The sequence below is a fragment of the Arachis hypogaea genome, chromosome 8 (assembly GCF_003086295.3).
Source record: "Arachis hypogaea cultivar Tifrunner chromosome 8, arahy.Tifrunner.gnm2.J5K5, whole genome shotgun sequence".
Taxonomy (NCBI): domain Eukaryota; kingdom Viridiplantae; phylum Streptophyta; class Magnoliopsida; order Fabales; family Fabaceae; genus Arachis; species Arachis hypogaea.
Window position 1 is genome coordinate 16,473,447 of NC_092043.1, and position 14,543 is coordinate 16,487,989.

Here is a 14,543-nt window from a genome sequence, read left to right on the forward strand (position 1 = left end):
GGAAGAGAGGCATCCAGAGGAGATGAAGAGGAAGTCGGAGGAACTTGGGAAGAACCCAAAGCGTCCTTCGAGCGAGGAGGGGACTCAATAATCCTCTGCCCCCGAGTCTTCAATTCTGACTCGGAAACGATCACGGGAGCAGGGGGATCCACTATGGCACCGTCGATAACAACTTTGTCAGGATCCAAAGGAGAAAGATCCAAGTCAGGAGCGATGACTCCGACCTGCTCCTTAAAGATCCTCCAAGCCTCCTTGGCGCCATCAGCAATAGAGTCCTCCAACTCGGTATAGGCCTTTCGAGAATTCAGCAGATCATTCTTCACAGACACAAGATCATCAAATAAACTTTGGTAGCTGGCCTGCTGTTTTCCTCAAGTCCACTTCCATGTTGCATTGGGCTTACAACTTCCTTTCCTTCTCCCGAAGGTTATCTCTCTCCTCCTTCAACTTGGCGACCTCCTCCTTCAACTCCCTCTCGTGCTCCTGATATATAAGAAGCCTTCCTTCCAGCTCCTCGACCCTGGAGGTCATCCCTAAAGAGCTGAGAGGAGTCTTCTCAAAAATATCCAAGAGTTTGCTGCAAACCCCCGCCGCCTTGAGACTCTCCTCAACCAGAGTGGTAAGATAGTGCCGAACAGAAACATCATCCATGCTTATATGAGCATGGGGGTAGATGTTCTTTCGGACGAATGCAAGAGCATCCGCCTTAACCTCACCAGAAGAGCCAGACTCTAAGGTCTTGCGCTTCTTCTTCTCTGGCTCAGGAGAAGGTCGAGCGGAAGGGGGCAGCTGAGAGGAAGCCGAAGATGAAATCACGATAGGCTGGGAAAGAGTCCCAACGTTCCGAGGAGGAGGAGGAGGAGAGATAACCGCCTTGACGCCACCAGTCCTGGCGTGAGACCTTGCTTTGGCCTCCTGGACTCTCTGGTAAGACTCTTGAGCATTTGTCTTCGCCATCTCTGAAAAGAAACAATAGCTAATAGATTAGACAAGTCGGAAAGATCAGTCAGACAAGTCGAAAATCTAACAAACAAGTAAAAGCTACCTAGCTGTGCCCGGACAAAGGTTGGAGACCCCTGGAGAAACTTTTTAGTGTCCAAATATGGGGCCCTCCCCCACACTTCTCGGAAGAACCCCACAATGGCCGCTTCTACTTCATCCAGGTCGTCAAGACCATATTTCTCGCAAGGGGAGGCCTCCAGCCAGTATAGAGGAAAGCGAGGAGAAGAATTATCATCCAGAAAAAAGGGGTGGTGACCCTCTACAGCTTGCACTTTGAAAAAATAATTTTTAAAGTCATGGAAGGATTCGTCAAAAAGGGTGAAAACTCTCCAAACCTGTATGGCTCGGAAAGACACCCACTGTTGCTTATTGTTTAGCCCACTGAAGGGTTTGGTCATATGAAAGAGATAGAAAAAAATCCTCAGAGAGGTCGGGAACTCCAAAGCCTGGCTAATAAATTGATAAATTTTCAAAAAACCCCAAGAGTTGGGGTGAAGCTGGGTAGGGGCAACTCGGCAGTGATGCAAAACAGACATCTCAAAGTCTGAAAAAGGAAGAAAAACACCCAAACGGGTGATCATACACTCATACATAAAGAAAAAATGAGGGGCCGCCTCATTGGCGCTCCTAAAGCAAACCCGGTCTTCTGGACCCGGGACTACCAACTCGTACTTCGGCTTGTCCTCCTCAGAAGTACAAATTCTGTGGCGAGTACGAAGGTGGGTGATAAACTCAGTATCGACCAAGGGTTCCTCCCCTAGGACCGTGACATCAACCCACTGAGAAAGAACATCTACGGAAGCCATTTCTTTTTCTTAAAAAGGTAACAAAAACCTACAAGGGAAAAAGAAAAGAAAAATAAAAAACACGGTCTCTAAAGGGAAGGAATACGAAACTAAAGTCTACAAACCAACCTATCTACAAAATAAAGGCATGCAAATAGAAAAGCATGTTACAGAAAGAGCTAACCTTTATCTGAAAATGAGGGTTGGAGGAAGAAAAATCCTTCGAAAACACAAGAATGCAGCACGAACGAATGAAGGGGAAATTTGAAAAATCGCAGAAACGAAACAATGAAAGAGAGGGAAAGTATTTATAAGTACATGGGGGGCACAATGGTAAAAACGGGGCAGTCATTAATGAGAATGCACCGTTACCAAGACCATCAATCCCTACGCACATCCCTAAACGGACACGACGCTTGATTAGACGTAACTGTCAGAACCAAAAGGCTACGAAAAGTCACGTCGGTTTCAGACCATCACGTCGGTCCTCCTACAAGTCGGCTACGACCCCGAGTAGAATACTCGAACCCAAATCTTGAAAAGAAAATTGGGCTCGAGTAGGGGCACTGTTCATACCCTGGCCCAACAGTAAAGGCCCAGGTCCAAATAAAAGGCCTAATCCCACGGATTGAGTCTCACCCAATACCAACCTTCGTCCTATGAAGTCGGTTCTCACCACGACTTGCTCTAAAGAAGTCGGGTACGAGGGTTAGCTGGCAGATAAACACTCATTCAAATGAGTAACTGTCCCTAGAATCTCTCTAACCACTTCCAAGAGCCATATCCTAACCTCCATAAGATAATGGTACGGTTAACACCCTAAAAAGGTGGCACTACTCCAACGGTGGTTATTGGTTCACCACTATAAATACACTGACACCCTTCAGGTATCTCTAAGTTCCAATACATTCAAAAACCTGCTTAATCCTTTGCTGACTTAGGCATCGGAGTGTCTTTGCAGGTACCACCCCCATTCTTTCACACACACAAGTCGGACGGAGGTTCCCGAGTTGCAGATCCACTTGAAGCCTCCTTCTTCATACGTTTGGGCCAACCAACGCCATCCAACCCATTAATCTCCGGTTACCCACTGTAACAGATATGTTTGGATGAAAGGAAAATAAGAAGGAAAGAAATATTATAAAAGACAATTTTACTGTTATATTATAAAATACATTGAAAAAAGTGAAGGGGTAATATTGAAAGTTGTGAGAGAAAATAAGTTTTTCTTCCCTTTTCTTTTCAACATTGGAGAGAAAAAAATTGGTGAGTCCCACCATTTTTTCACCCCTTTTTTTCCTCTCCAATTTCTCTTCCTAACCAAACAATAAAAAATGATTATTTTCCTTCCTCTTTTCTTTCCTCCATTTTCTTTCTTTCCATTTTCTCTTCAAACAAACATAGTGTAAACGGTCATATTAAGAGTTTATTTGGCTGAGTTTCTAAGAAAATATTTTTGTTCGAGTTATCTTTTTTTAAAAGATTTTATGAAAAAGTAAAAGTAATTTTATGTTTGGGTATTTCATACAAAAGATCTTTTTATCTATTAATTATGTTTGAATATAACAATATAAAAGTATTTTTTGTTTATTTATTACATGAAAAATATTTTTTTTTAAAAAAACCTTTTAAAAAAATGTAAATTACAGCTTTTTAAAAAAATTATTTTTTTATTTTTTTAATGTTTTTATTTTTATTACTAGAAATTTGTCAAATACATTAAAATATATAAAAAAAATTTTTATTAAACTAATGACGCTCAAACCAATACTTAAATCGGACTGATTGAGAGTTTGGTTTACTAATTTTTTAGTCGAACCGGCTAATTCGATCGAAGTTTTACAACATTGTAAGGACCTACTTGAAAATGATGTATTATATATAATATTACATGAAAAATAAAAATTTGATCAATTTTTGTCTATATTTTGTGAACAAAAATATTTTCCGAGATGAGAAGAAAAGTAGGTGATGAGTTTTCGAGGGAGACGATGATGACAAGGCAAAGCCACGTGTTTATATTGACAGACCTATCTGGTCCTCCCTTATTCCAATTTTGTAGATCTGCTACTCTAATCCCTCCCACTCTCCAACCCCAAACCCCAATTATATGCTAACTCTTTCATATGGGAACTGCTTCATCTATGCTTACTCAGTATGATATCGAAGAAGTGCAGGAACACTGCGACCATTTATGTGGGTCCCTCCTCCTTCCTTATCTATTCACTCTTCCATTAAGATCTGACTTGTTTTTTCGTACTCTTAGTTTCGCAGCAGGAGATAGTGTCCTTGTACCAAAGGTTTTGTCAGCTTGATCGCAACGCTAAGGGTTTCATCTCTTCCGATGAGTTCCTCTCCGTCCCTGAGTTCGCCATGAATCCACTTTCTCAGGTGCACCATGCAGCTTTTTTCCAAAATTACTAACTTCCTTTTTATGTTATGCTTTCATGGATTCTGTGCTTTCTTTGCAGCGGTTACTGAAGATGGTGGATGGTATAAATTTCAAGGACTTTGTGGCATTCTTATCTGCTTTTAGCGCTAAAGCTACTGCACAACATAAAATTGAACGTATGTGTATCTATCTTTTTGTAAATGTAATTCCAAAATTGTTATTGCAATTGAACATGCTCCCTTCAAGTTATATTCCTTTGGATTCTTATGTTTACTGAGTTATATAAAAAATAGAAAAACACTATTCATAGCTCAAACATTCTTGACACATGTATAAAAATACGATTTTTACCAATTACTTGTGTATTTAAATTGTTTTTTAATTAACAAAACAAATAGAAGAAAATACGGATGTCAAATCGGTGGTTATTATAAAAGGTGTAGATATAGTGGGATTGAAATAAATAATCAATAAAAATGTGGTTGACGGATACCTGGCTACCGGCAAGGTGCTAGTGTTACAGAGAAGTTCTAACTTGTGTCCTTAGAAGTAGTTTTAATCAGAAGATGTAGAGTAGGTTAAAAATGCTGAATTTTTCTCAATTTATATGCAAGCATAATATAGTTTGTTTAGTTGTTATGGTTCCATTGGTTCATAGCTCACTCTCAAAGAACTTCAGGTCTGTCATTTGTTTGAATCGAATGGCGGCACCTAGGTTTACTTGTCCATGGCATTGTGTGGTTTGCTTTTAGTGGGGGTACCTAGGTTTACTTGTTTGTCTATGTTGCAGTTATTTTCAAAGTATATGATTCGGACCGTAATGGGAAGGTGTCTTTCAATGATATACTGGAAGTCCTAAAAGATTTGTCTGGTTCATTCATGTCTGATGAACAGAGAGAGGTATCACTATAGACTATACATGTCCCAATTTTAATTTCATATCGCTATTCTAAATGAGTGATTTGGTTTTGGTCTCTGTTCTTTGATTTGCAGCGAGTTTTGAGCCAAGTTCTCAAAGAAGCCGGATACACAAAAGACTCCTCTTTGACATTGGACGACTTCATTAAGGTTTGTAAGTTTTGTAATATTCTTTTCTGGACATGGTTTATTAGAGATGGTTTAATGGTCATTAGCTGATGGAACTACAGAATCAAGTAGAAAAAAAGAATGATGCCTTCGGAGAGGGATTTTCTTCTTATGTGAAAGCATTTCAAAAAATCAACTTTTCTTGTGCCTTCTTCATTGAGAAATTTGGCCTGATTGCAAATATCTTAGATGAGATAACAAATGTGTTGAAATATGTTGGGAGATAGTGTTGCAAATATCTTAGATGTGAGGGATGCTTTATATATATATATATAAAGGGGTATATGAAAGAGCTAGTTTGTTTGGCACAAACCATACAAATAAATAAGGGAAAGAATAAGGATAGAAGACTTATAGTTTAGTCGTACACTAAAATGTAAAATCTGTTAGGGTCATCAAGAACTTGTCTGTTAGAAGACTCCACTTTTAGCCTCTTCCGTTTCTTTCTATTTCTGGATATTCTTTAATTCTTGTTTCCCATCTGTCACAGGTTCTTGGCCAATCCGAACTAAAAATGGATGTTGAAATCCCTGTCGATTGAAAATGGCTTGCTGTATTCTTCACTATTCTTGAAAGAAAAAAATTGTAATCTGTATTCTGTATTCATGAGATTCGTGTAATATAGCTCTTGTGGAAATGGAATTTGCACAAATACTGTTATCTCCTTGGGGTTCTCGACTTCTTGTATCATAGTTCTCTTAGGCCAAGTTAAGTTACTAACTCAGGACAGACATACAGAGATTCTTAGAGGCAGGCAACTGTCTTTGTATTTTTTGTCCCGAGACACTTGTTAAGACAACCTTAGAGCCACTAGTTGATTTCAGGTTTATAGTTTAATTTATTTAATTTTTCATTTCCCTTGAAATCTTTTCAACAATTTTCAGTTTCCTGAATTCAAATTTGAGGCAACATTTGCTACTTGAAGCTTCCAACTTTTGATGATTTATATGGTTTCTTTCTCGGTTCTCACTGCATATTTAAATTCTTCTTACTGTGCCTTTTTCAGCAGTCAGAAATTATCTCTTCAGCACAAGCTAAAAGCAGCTTCATTGAATGTTAGAATTGTAAGATTAATGTTCTTCTCTAGGCTCATTATATGTCTTCTTGTTGGTAGGGCTTGTATTCATTATAAAAATAAATAAAGAACATGCATATTGTTATTGTTAGTGGTTTCTGTGATTAACTTGTTACTAACAGTTCCCATAACTAATTAATATGTTACACTAATCTCTATGGAAAAGGATCCACTGAAATGAGAAAAATTGTAAACTGACAAAGTAAAGAGTTAATTATCATTGAATTTGTAATTTTTATCATGTGTGAGTTTCACTACCTTGATTTAAAGGTGATTAAGCTCTCATTTTATCGGCTTTTTCACTTTAGAAGAATTTGATCCAATCTCTATATTTTGTCGTTTTAGCTTATTCAAATTTTGAATGTCAAACTATAAACTATATATTGCAACTAAGATCAATTAGTAGTGGCAAGAATTTAATCAAGCATGGTTATTGCTCACTAGTTTTCTCCACTCAGGTCCTTTTGAAGCAACATAAGAATATAAAATCTAGGTAAATGTAACTACAAAATCTCTATTATTGTTTCCAAATGTACTATGAACTATTGCTTATAGGTGAATATCTTGTATTTGCTGATATTCTTGCCGATCTCACGAATGGCACCAATTGCTGCAAGCATTGTAACAATGAAGCATGTGAAATTCAAAAGTTGGAGTGCACACCACTTCGATGAAGCTACTTTTATGTTCCTCTGAGCAATGTGCATTTGTATGGGAAAAAACACAATGAGTGGCCAAAACCCAATTGCTCCAAGTAGGGCAAGAAATTCGTGGAAGAAGGGCATGGCCATGGCAATTATTGTCCCAATTATAACGAATAGTGTCCTCCAAACTAACCTAAACATGTTCAACCTGAATTTGAAGATCCACAATTTTGTTGGGTGTTCTTTGTTTATGAAATCTGAATGTGGCCACATTATGTTAGCACCCATCTCAACTATGCGGAAAAATGGTTGAGCCATTACCTGTCATACAAGGTAGATTTCGAAAACATTAGACATAATGCTGCTTATACAATTCAGAAATAAATATTATTGGAATAATTTTGAAAAAGACAGATTCTGTCAAGAAAAATGTTACGGGACCATTAGAATTTATTGCTTTTAGTCGTCATTTAGCCATCAACTCAATTTCTTTAGTCTAATTCTTTTAGTCTAGTAATCTAACAATATACTTTATTCCATACTTTTAAACATTGATGGCTAACAGATGTCCAAAAATAATAATTCTGATGGTCCTTAGTGTTCCTCTTCTGTCAATTAATAGTAATTTTGAAATAATAGGAATGATATCAAACCTGATATGCTCCCACAATGTGAATGATAATGCAAACATTACCAAGAGCAACCAACCAAAAGGGATCATAGAATCCAAAGCCAGTGAGGATGTTGCCTGGTGTGTGATCCCCAAAAGCAGCATAGCCAAGTCCACCACATGCAAGGAACAATACTGTCATCATACTGATCCCTACAACATTTGCCTTCTTCATTTGTTGGTTCTCCGGTGGATCTGATTTCAATGTGTCCTAAATTAAACACCAAGAAAAGATCAACCAAATGAATTAATACCGTTAGTAGTTAGTACCGGTTTGTTTATAATCTGTGTCAATTTTCTGTATAAGACAAAATAAGTACAAATAACATACCATTATGTCATAAACAACAGTGGCAAAAGAACAAGCAAGTGCAATGTTTCCCATAGCACTAAAGACCCTCCAAATTTTATCTGCTTCAGTTAGACCTGGTCCAACTTTGACACCAGTTAAACTAGTTGGTTGTCCTTTTCCTGCTCATAGACAAAATGTCTTTTAAGTAATTACACATTCTTTTCATCAACTATCAAGATATAATTTTACAAAGAAAATTGCTTTTGAAACAAAGATGTTGCTAACAATGTGAAAATTTTAGGGTAGGTTTTAGGTTGCGTTTTTATTTTCAGCATTTTCGTTTTTATTTTTTATTTTTTATTCATAAAATTTTAAAATTAAAAAATACTAAAGATAAAAATAGAAAATAAAATTGGTTCACATTTTTTAAAAACTTCTTAGGGTATTGTTTTGATACTCAAAATATTCATGACATTACTTTAATTCTCATTTTTTTATAAAAAAAGATTCTATAAATAATCTTAGTATTAGAACGATACTTTCGGATGATCTCTGAGTGGTCACTTTATCTCAATATGTCTATTTTTCATTACAGTTTTTAGGCGTAAATCCCGTTTAAATACCAAAAAAAGGTTTAATTATTCGATAGATCCCTATAATTTTACCGAATTTTCAATGAGATCTCTATACTTTTTTTTTTCTTTTCAATTAGATCCTTATACTATACAGATTTTGTAAGTAAGTCCTTATCGTAACAAAAACATTGAAATTAACAGAATATTTTGTTAAATTATATAGAATATTCAGTAAAGTGTTAGACATATTTAGTCTGTTTAAATTCTATAGTTTTTGTCACGGTAGGGATTTAATTACAAAATCTGATATGGTATAGGGTCATAAGGACTCAATCGGAAAAAAAAAGTATAAAGACTTAATTGAAAATTCAGTGAAACTATAGATACCGACAAAATAATTATACGAAAAAAAATGTTCTACAACTCTTTTAATTTATTGATTAATTTAAGATTTTACTCTTAACTTTTTAGTTTGGTGGAAGATTCTTGTAAACAAATTACATTTTCTAGAAACATATATGTATTTTGAAATTAATGTCGGAAAGCTTATGAAAAAATATAGGTACAAGTAATAACCTGAGATTATGGCTGCTAGGGAAAGTCCACTTCCAATAAATGCATAACCAAAAGAGGTAATAGCAGCAAGAGTTGAGAGCCATGTCAATTTGTGGAAGTTTGGAATTTGGGACAAGAAAATTTGCCCAATCCCAAAACCAATCATGTAGGGATTATTTGAAAACTTGCAATAAGCATCGTGGCCTTTTTCATGGAAGCAAATTGCTTTCTTTATAGCCCTGTCACATGCACACACTTATATAAATAAATAATAAATGGATTATTGTTATTAATTATTAATATATAGATAATTAGATATAGATGTTATTATTAGTTTGTGAATTGTTGTAACTTACACCAAGCTTGTTGAAGTAGTGATTACATAGCCCACTGTAACACCAGCCAGCTTCCCATATAGGATCAATCCGCAAAACACATGCATTTTCCCACCTATTTATCAATTTGTAAAATATGAATTTAATATGCCATTTAATAATTGGTTTGCATTTTATGAGTTATCAAATTGTATATAAAAGCAATTATTTTCACATTTGTTACTTAAATTATCATTAAAAAGGAGTTGACTAGATAATATTTGAAAAAAAAGAAAACAAGTATTGTTATATGAACACTCTTTATTATAGTACAACCAAGGGTTAACAAATTTTATATTAGAATAAATGATCAAAGAGTATACCTTTAATTGTAAATATGTAAACTTTCAAAGCCTTAGTTAAACTTAAACAATGGTTGTACAAAAAGAATTGTTCATACAGTATTATTATTAAAAAAAATAATTATATTTGGATTACTTTTCAAATAAGTCTTTCTCTTTTTAATTTTTTGACATTTTAGAAAAAAGTAATTTACTAAAACCTTTTAAAATTTGTACATTTTTTAAAAAGATACATATTGTTATTTTTAAATAATAATTTTTTTTTAAATTACATCTAAATACTCTTAAAATGTTATAAATTAATTGTCCTTTTTGATCTCTGACAATTTATTCGAAAAATAAAATAGTCTTTTATAATTTGAAAATTCTTACTTGATTATCAAGTATTTAAATAATTAGTTTAAATGGTCATTGATACATCAACAAATCATTATTTACAAGGACCGTTTAGACCAATTATTTGAATAGTTGAGAACTAACTAGACTAATTATTTGAATGGTTAAGAATTTTTGAATTGTGGAATATCTTTTTATCTTTCGGATAAATAATTAAGAGTAAACAACAAAGAGTAAAGATAAAGTAGGTTACTAATTTTTTATTTCAAAGATAAATAAATTTTTGACTAATTAAAAATACAAAAACCTTTCTTATTTTTTAAAATGCAGAATATTTAAGTCCCATTGGGTGATCAATTTATTTTTATATATTTTGGATAGAAAAATTTAAATGTTTCGTATTTTAAAAAATCAAGAATATTTTTATATTTTTAATTAGTTAGAAATGTATGTGCATTCGAATTAAAAAGTTAGAGATTTATTTATCTTTTTTCAATATTAAAGACCAAAGAAAGTATTTAAGCAATTTTATAAAAGTATTTCTCTTGCTCCCTAGCTTTGAAAAAAGATACCTAAATATGAGTTGACGGCTTGCATATAAGTGTAGTTCCTCTTGCCAGTAACAGGGTCAGGGTATCTGTAACAATCAGCTATGAAATTGTAAGTGAGAATGGAGATGCATGAAAATGCAACCATGATGCCAATGCCTGCTATCCATCCAAGTTGGGCCATGGCCCATGCAAGAGCCAACACTCCTGCCCCAACCACCACTGTTATTATGTGTGTTGTTGCCGTCACCACGTTCCCTGCAGGCAACGCTTCACATTAACTACGTGAATAGTCATAAATAAAAATAGATATAATTATATGTCTGTTTAGAATCTTTATTATTTATACAATTAGTATATCAATATTAAATTTATTATTTTTATATAAAATTAATAATTAAAAAATATTAAATAATAATTTAATTAAATATATTAAATTGTGATATTGTGATTCTCCACCAAATAAATTACGTTATGTAACTAAGAAAGTTTGTTGTGTCAACTTTCTATAATGTATGCCTAATTCTCTATTGCTTTGTGTCTTTTCATATTATTGGATAAATGGTATGCCAAATCATGTGCCAAAATCAATGTATGTTTCGTATGCTTTACTTATTTGTCATTTCTATTTTTAATAAGGATAATAAAAAATCAAAGGAGAAATCATAAAAGTTGGAATATATTTTGTCATTCATATCTTTCTTATATCGTGTTTTGGTCATGTTTTAGTCCTATTGTTGATTTAGTTGTTCAAATAAGATTAAACAAAAAAAAAAACAATCAATTATAATCAAAGGTACGGTTAAAATGGATACATGATAAAAAAAACATGAGAAGATTTAAATCCTATGTTAGGAAAATTCTTAATATAGTCTTAAATTTTCGTCAAAGTAAATATAAAATTAATTTTTATTTATAGATTCATATTTTTATTAGGCAAATATGTGTTTTAATAATTAGCAAAGTTCAGGTACCTAGTGCACTGTTCTTTCTGATTTTCTTATGAGGAATTGTTATACAGGTTAACAAGATATACTCCATATGACAAGCAAAATTGTTTTAGAAATAAGAATTTAATTTTGATGCACTATTAATGTATCGTAAAATAGTTTTACACATGCATGTAATTATGTAACGTCATATCAACAAAAATAACTACTTTTTATATTGACTGCGTGAATTGCCATATAAAAAAGGATGTAATTGTACAATTGTGTAAAATATTTTACATTGTCAGTATACCAAAATTAAATTCTAAAACTAAAAAAAATTCAAATATAATATGCTTTGATAAAATAGTTTTTTTTTCTTAAAAATAACAATGTTTTTTCTGATTTTCTTATGAGGAATTGTTATACAGGTTAACAAGATACTCCATATGACAAGCAAAATTGCTTTAGAAATAAAAATTTAATTTTGATGCACATCAGTGTAAAGTAATTTTATATGTGTATTCAATTATTAAAGTCACATCAGTAAAAATAACTACATTTTATATTGACCGCGTGAATAGTCATATAAAAAAAAAGATGTGATTGCACGACTGTATAAAACGCTTTATATTGTCAGTGCATCAAAATTAAACTCTAAAAATAAAAAAAAATATTTTTTTTATCTTTTTCTTATTAAAAATAGCAATGTTTTTTCAACTATTTTACATGTTAAAAATTAGTAACATGTATAGAATACACACTGAAATATAAAATATATATTAAAAATATTTAAAATAATATATATCATTGATTTTTTTGTAACATATACTATTTAATTTTTTTTGTGATATTAAATGCATTAAAGTTCTTATATTGTTTAAGAAATAGAAAATTGATAGGCATGCACGATATGGAAGGTTCTATTTCCATTCAAAACGTTTACATGATTGGTTACCTTAAACTTAAGAGTAGTATGATTTAAACGTAAGAACTAAGAACTTATGCATATTATTCAAATCCCTCAACGCGAAACCGTTTTCTTAAAATTTAATAATACAATTAGCATAAAATATTATTTTTCCATTAAATGTTAGAGAAAAAAAGAAAGCAAGTAAAGGATCGAATTTTCTTCGAAATTTGCATGAGGATCGGAGACATGGTGAAGAAGATAACTGAAAGAAAATAAAGAGAAAAGAAAAAGAAAGTAGAGTAATTAATTAGAAGAGAAAGAGATCGCAAACCGGTTCTTTTGGATCTGCCATCATCATCGACATCGACACTTTTGTGTATGGCGGGAACAACGTTAGACGCTGCTTCAATGTCCATCTAGAATCAGATCTTGTTCCTATTCGTGTGATCTGAATTGAATTGAATTGAATTGAATACGTGCTAATTGGTTGTGTTCTTGAAACACAAAAGTGATATGAGGAGGAAGTTATTTAAGTTACTGTGTGAAGAGTTAGGAACCTTTTTTTAGAATGAAAGTAGGATCTCTGATCTGTTGAGTCTTCGCTGAAACAAGAAAGTGTTCCTTGATTTTTGCTTATGAATTTGAATGCATGAGAATCTCTATAATACTAATATGACTAACAATCATTATCTCTTTGTTATATTATGCCAATAATAGATACAATTTTATTTTCATATACCTCGCTGTTAAATAAAAATAATTATTTTTTATATGAATAAAGTATTAATTTAGTTTTTAATGATTGGGTCAAATTTTATTTGAATTTTAAAAAATTTCAAACCAATTTAATATTATTCTCTTATTAAATTATTTTACTTGAATAATTAATGATTAATTATTCTATATTAGTGATCATTGGTGTGTCAATTTTATCTACGTATTGAAACCAAAAATTATTTTTAATATGGAGATGAATATAGTATTTTGGTTGAATATTGATATTTGTAGTATATTATAGTATTGTGGAAGTGTAAAAAAGTGTCCAACACGCATTCTGTATATTGTCAGGATGATGACACGTGTCTAACACGTATCTGCATGTTGCCAAAATGATGACACATATCCAACGTGCACCTTTCATGTTGCCAGAATAATGACATGTGTCCAACACATATTCTGCGTATTGACTCTCTACCTGCAAAATTTACTCATCTGTCATTACACCAAATAATTCTATTTTTAATAAAAATACCAATATTTTTTTCATATAAAAAAAATTAGCATATTAAAACTTAAATATGTTCATTATTAATATCAAATTTAACTATAGAATAATATTGATGCTTTTGCTATTCTTGAGACAAATAAAAAATTTAAAATATCAGCATTTAATTAGAATTTGATCTAAATATTGAAGATTAAAATAATATTTTTTTATATTTTCTATATTTTTTTTGGTGACTATATTTTCTATATGAATCGTTATCTAAAATGACGAAGGTATATTAAATTATCATGTAAATAATTTATGCATGAAAACTAATTTATAACAAATAATAAATTTCTCCTTCAATAAACAAGGAAAGCTTATAATTGTTATTGATGATTTCTCTTACCAAAAAATTGTTTTTTTTTTTCAAAATCATTTAATTTGTATTAATTTTTAGTATAAATAAGTTTTATAAAGATATTGAATCATGTATTTTTTTTTCGGTGTCTTAATCATGTATTTTCTTTGTCTACAAAAGAAATTATTCTCGTTGTCGTTATTATTATTACTAGCTATTTAACCCATCCAAATAATGGAAACATTGACTAGAATGTTTATGGTTTGTTTAGTTTATGTTTTTTGTTGTAAAATAAAGGATATATAAAATAAAGATGTATAAATAGAAGACTCTATTATTAATATAATTAGCTCAATAATTTTTATATATATATAATAATATTATATGTTGTATTGTGTATATATATACAAAGATAAGAAAAAGTATTAAAAATAAAGAGAGAGAGAATTGCATTTGATACTATCTCAATATAATAAAGATAGTTAATATTGCTATTA

At 32.0% G+C, this 14,543-nt stretch overlaps 2 protein-coding genes across 3 annotated transcripts; one reads left to right on the plus strand and one right to left on the minus strand.

Moving 5' to 3' along the window:
• Positions 1-3,695: 3,695 nt before the first annotated feature.
• Positions 3,696-6,183, plus strand: LOC112706329 (uncharacterized). The gene is made up of 6 exons (XM_025757586.3): positions 3,696-3,983; positions 4,054-4,178; positions 4,259-4,355; positions 4,970-5,079; positions 5,173-5,247; positions 5,756-6,183. Exons 1-6 carry the CDS (start codon positions 3,914-3,916, stop codon positions 5,804-5,806), a joined length of 528 nt encoding a protein of 175 aa, XP_025613371.1. The 5' UTR covers positions 3,696-3,913; the 3' UTR covers positions 5,807-6,183.
• Positions 6,184-6,739: 556 nt separating this feature from the next.
• Positions 6,740-13,199, minus strand: LOC112706330 (amino acid permease 8-like). Of its 2 annotated transcripts, XM_025757588.2 has the most exons (8): positions 13,036-13,182; positions 12,810-12,926; positions 10,661-10,894; positions 9,433-9,526; positions 9,098-9,315; positions 7,986-8,125; positions 7,638-7,865; positions 6,740-7,305 (listed from the first exon to the last, which is right to left on the minus strand). In XM_025757588.2, the coding sequence occupies exons 2-8, from the start codon at positions 12,892-12,894 to the stop codon at positions 6,883-6,885; spliced, it is 1,422 nt and encodes a 473-aa protein (XP_025613373.1). In that variant the 5' UTR covers positions 12,895-12,926; positions 13,036-13,182; the 3' UTR covers positions 6,740-6,882. The 2 variants fall into 2 exon arrangements, with proteins under 2 accessions (XP_025613373.1, XP_025613372.1); XM_025757587.3 differs by having other exon boundaries at positions 12,810-13,199.
• Positions 13,200-14,543: the final 1,344 nt, after the last annotated feature.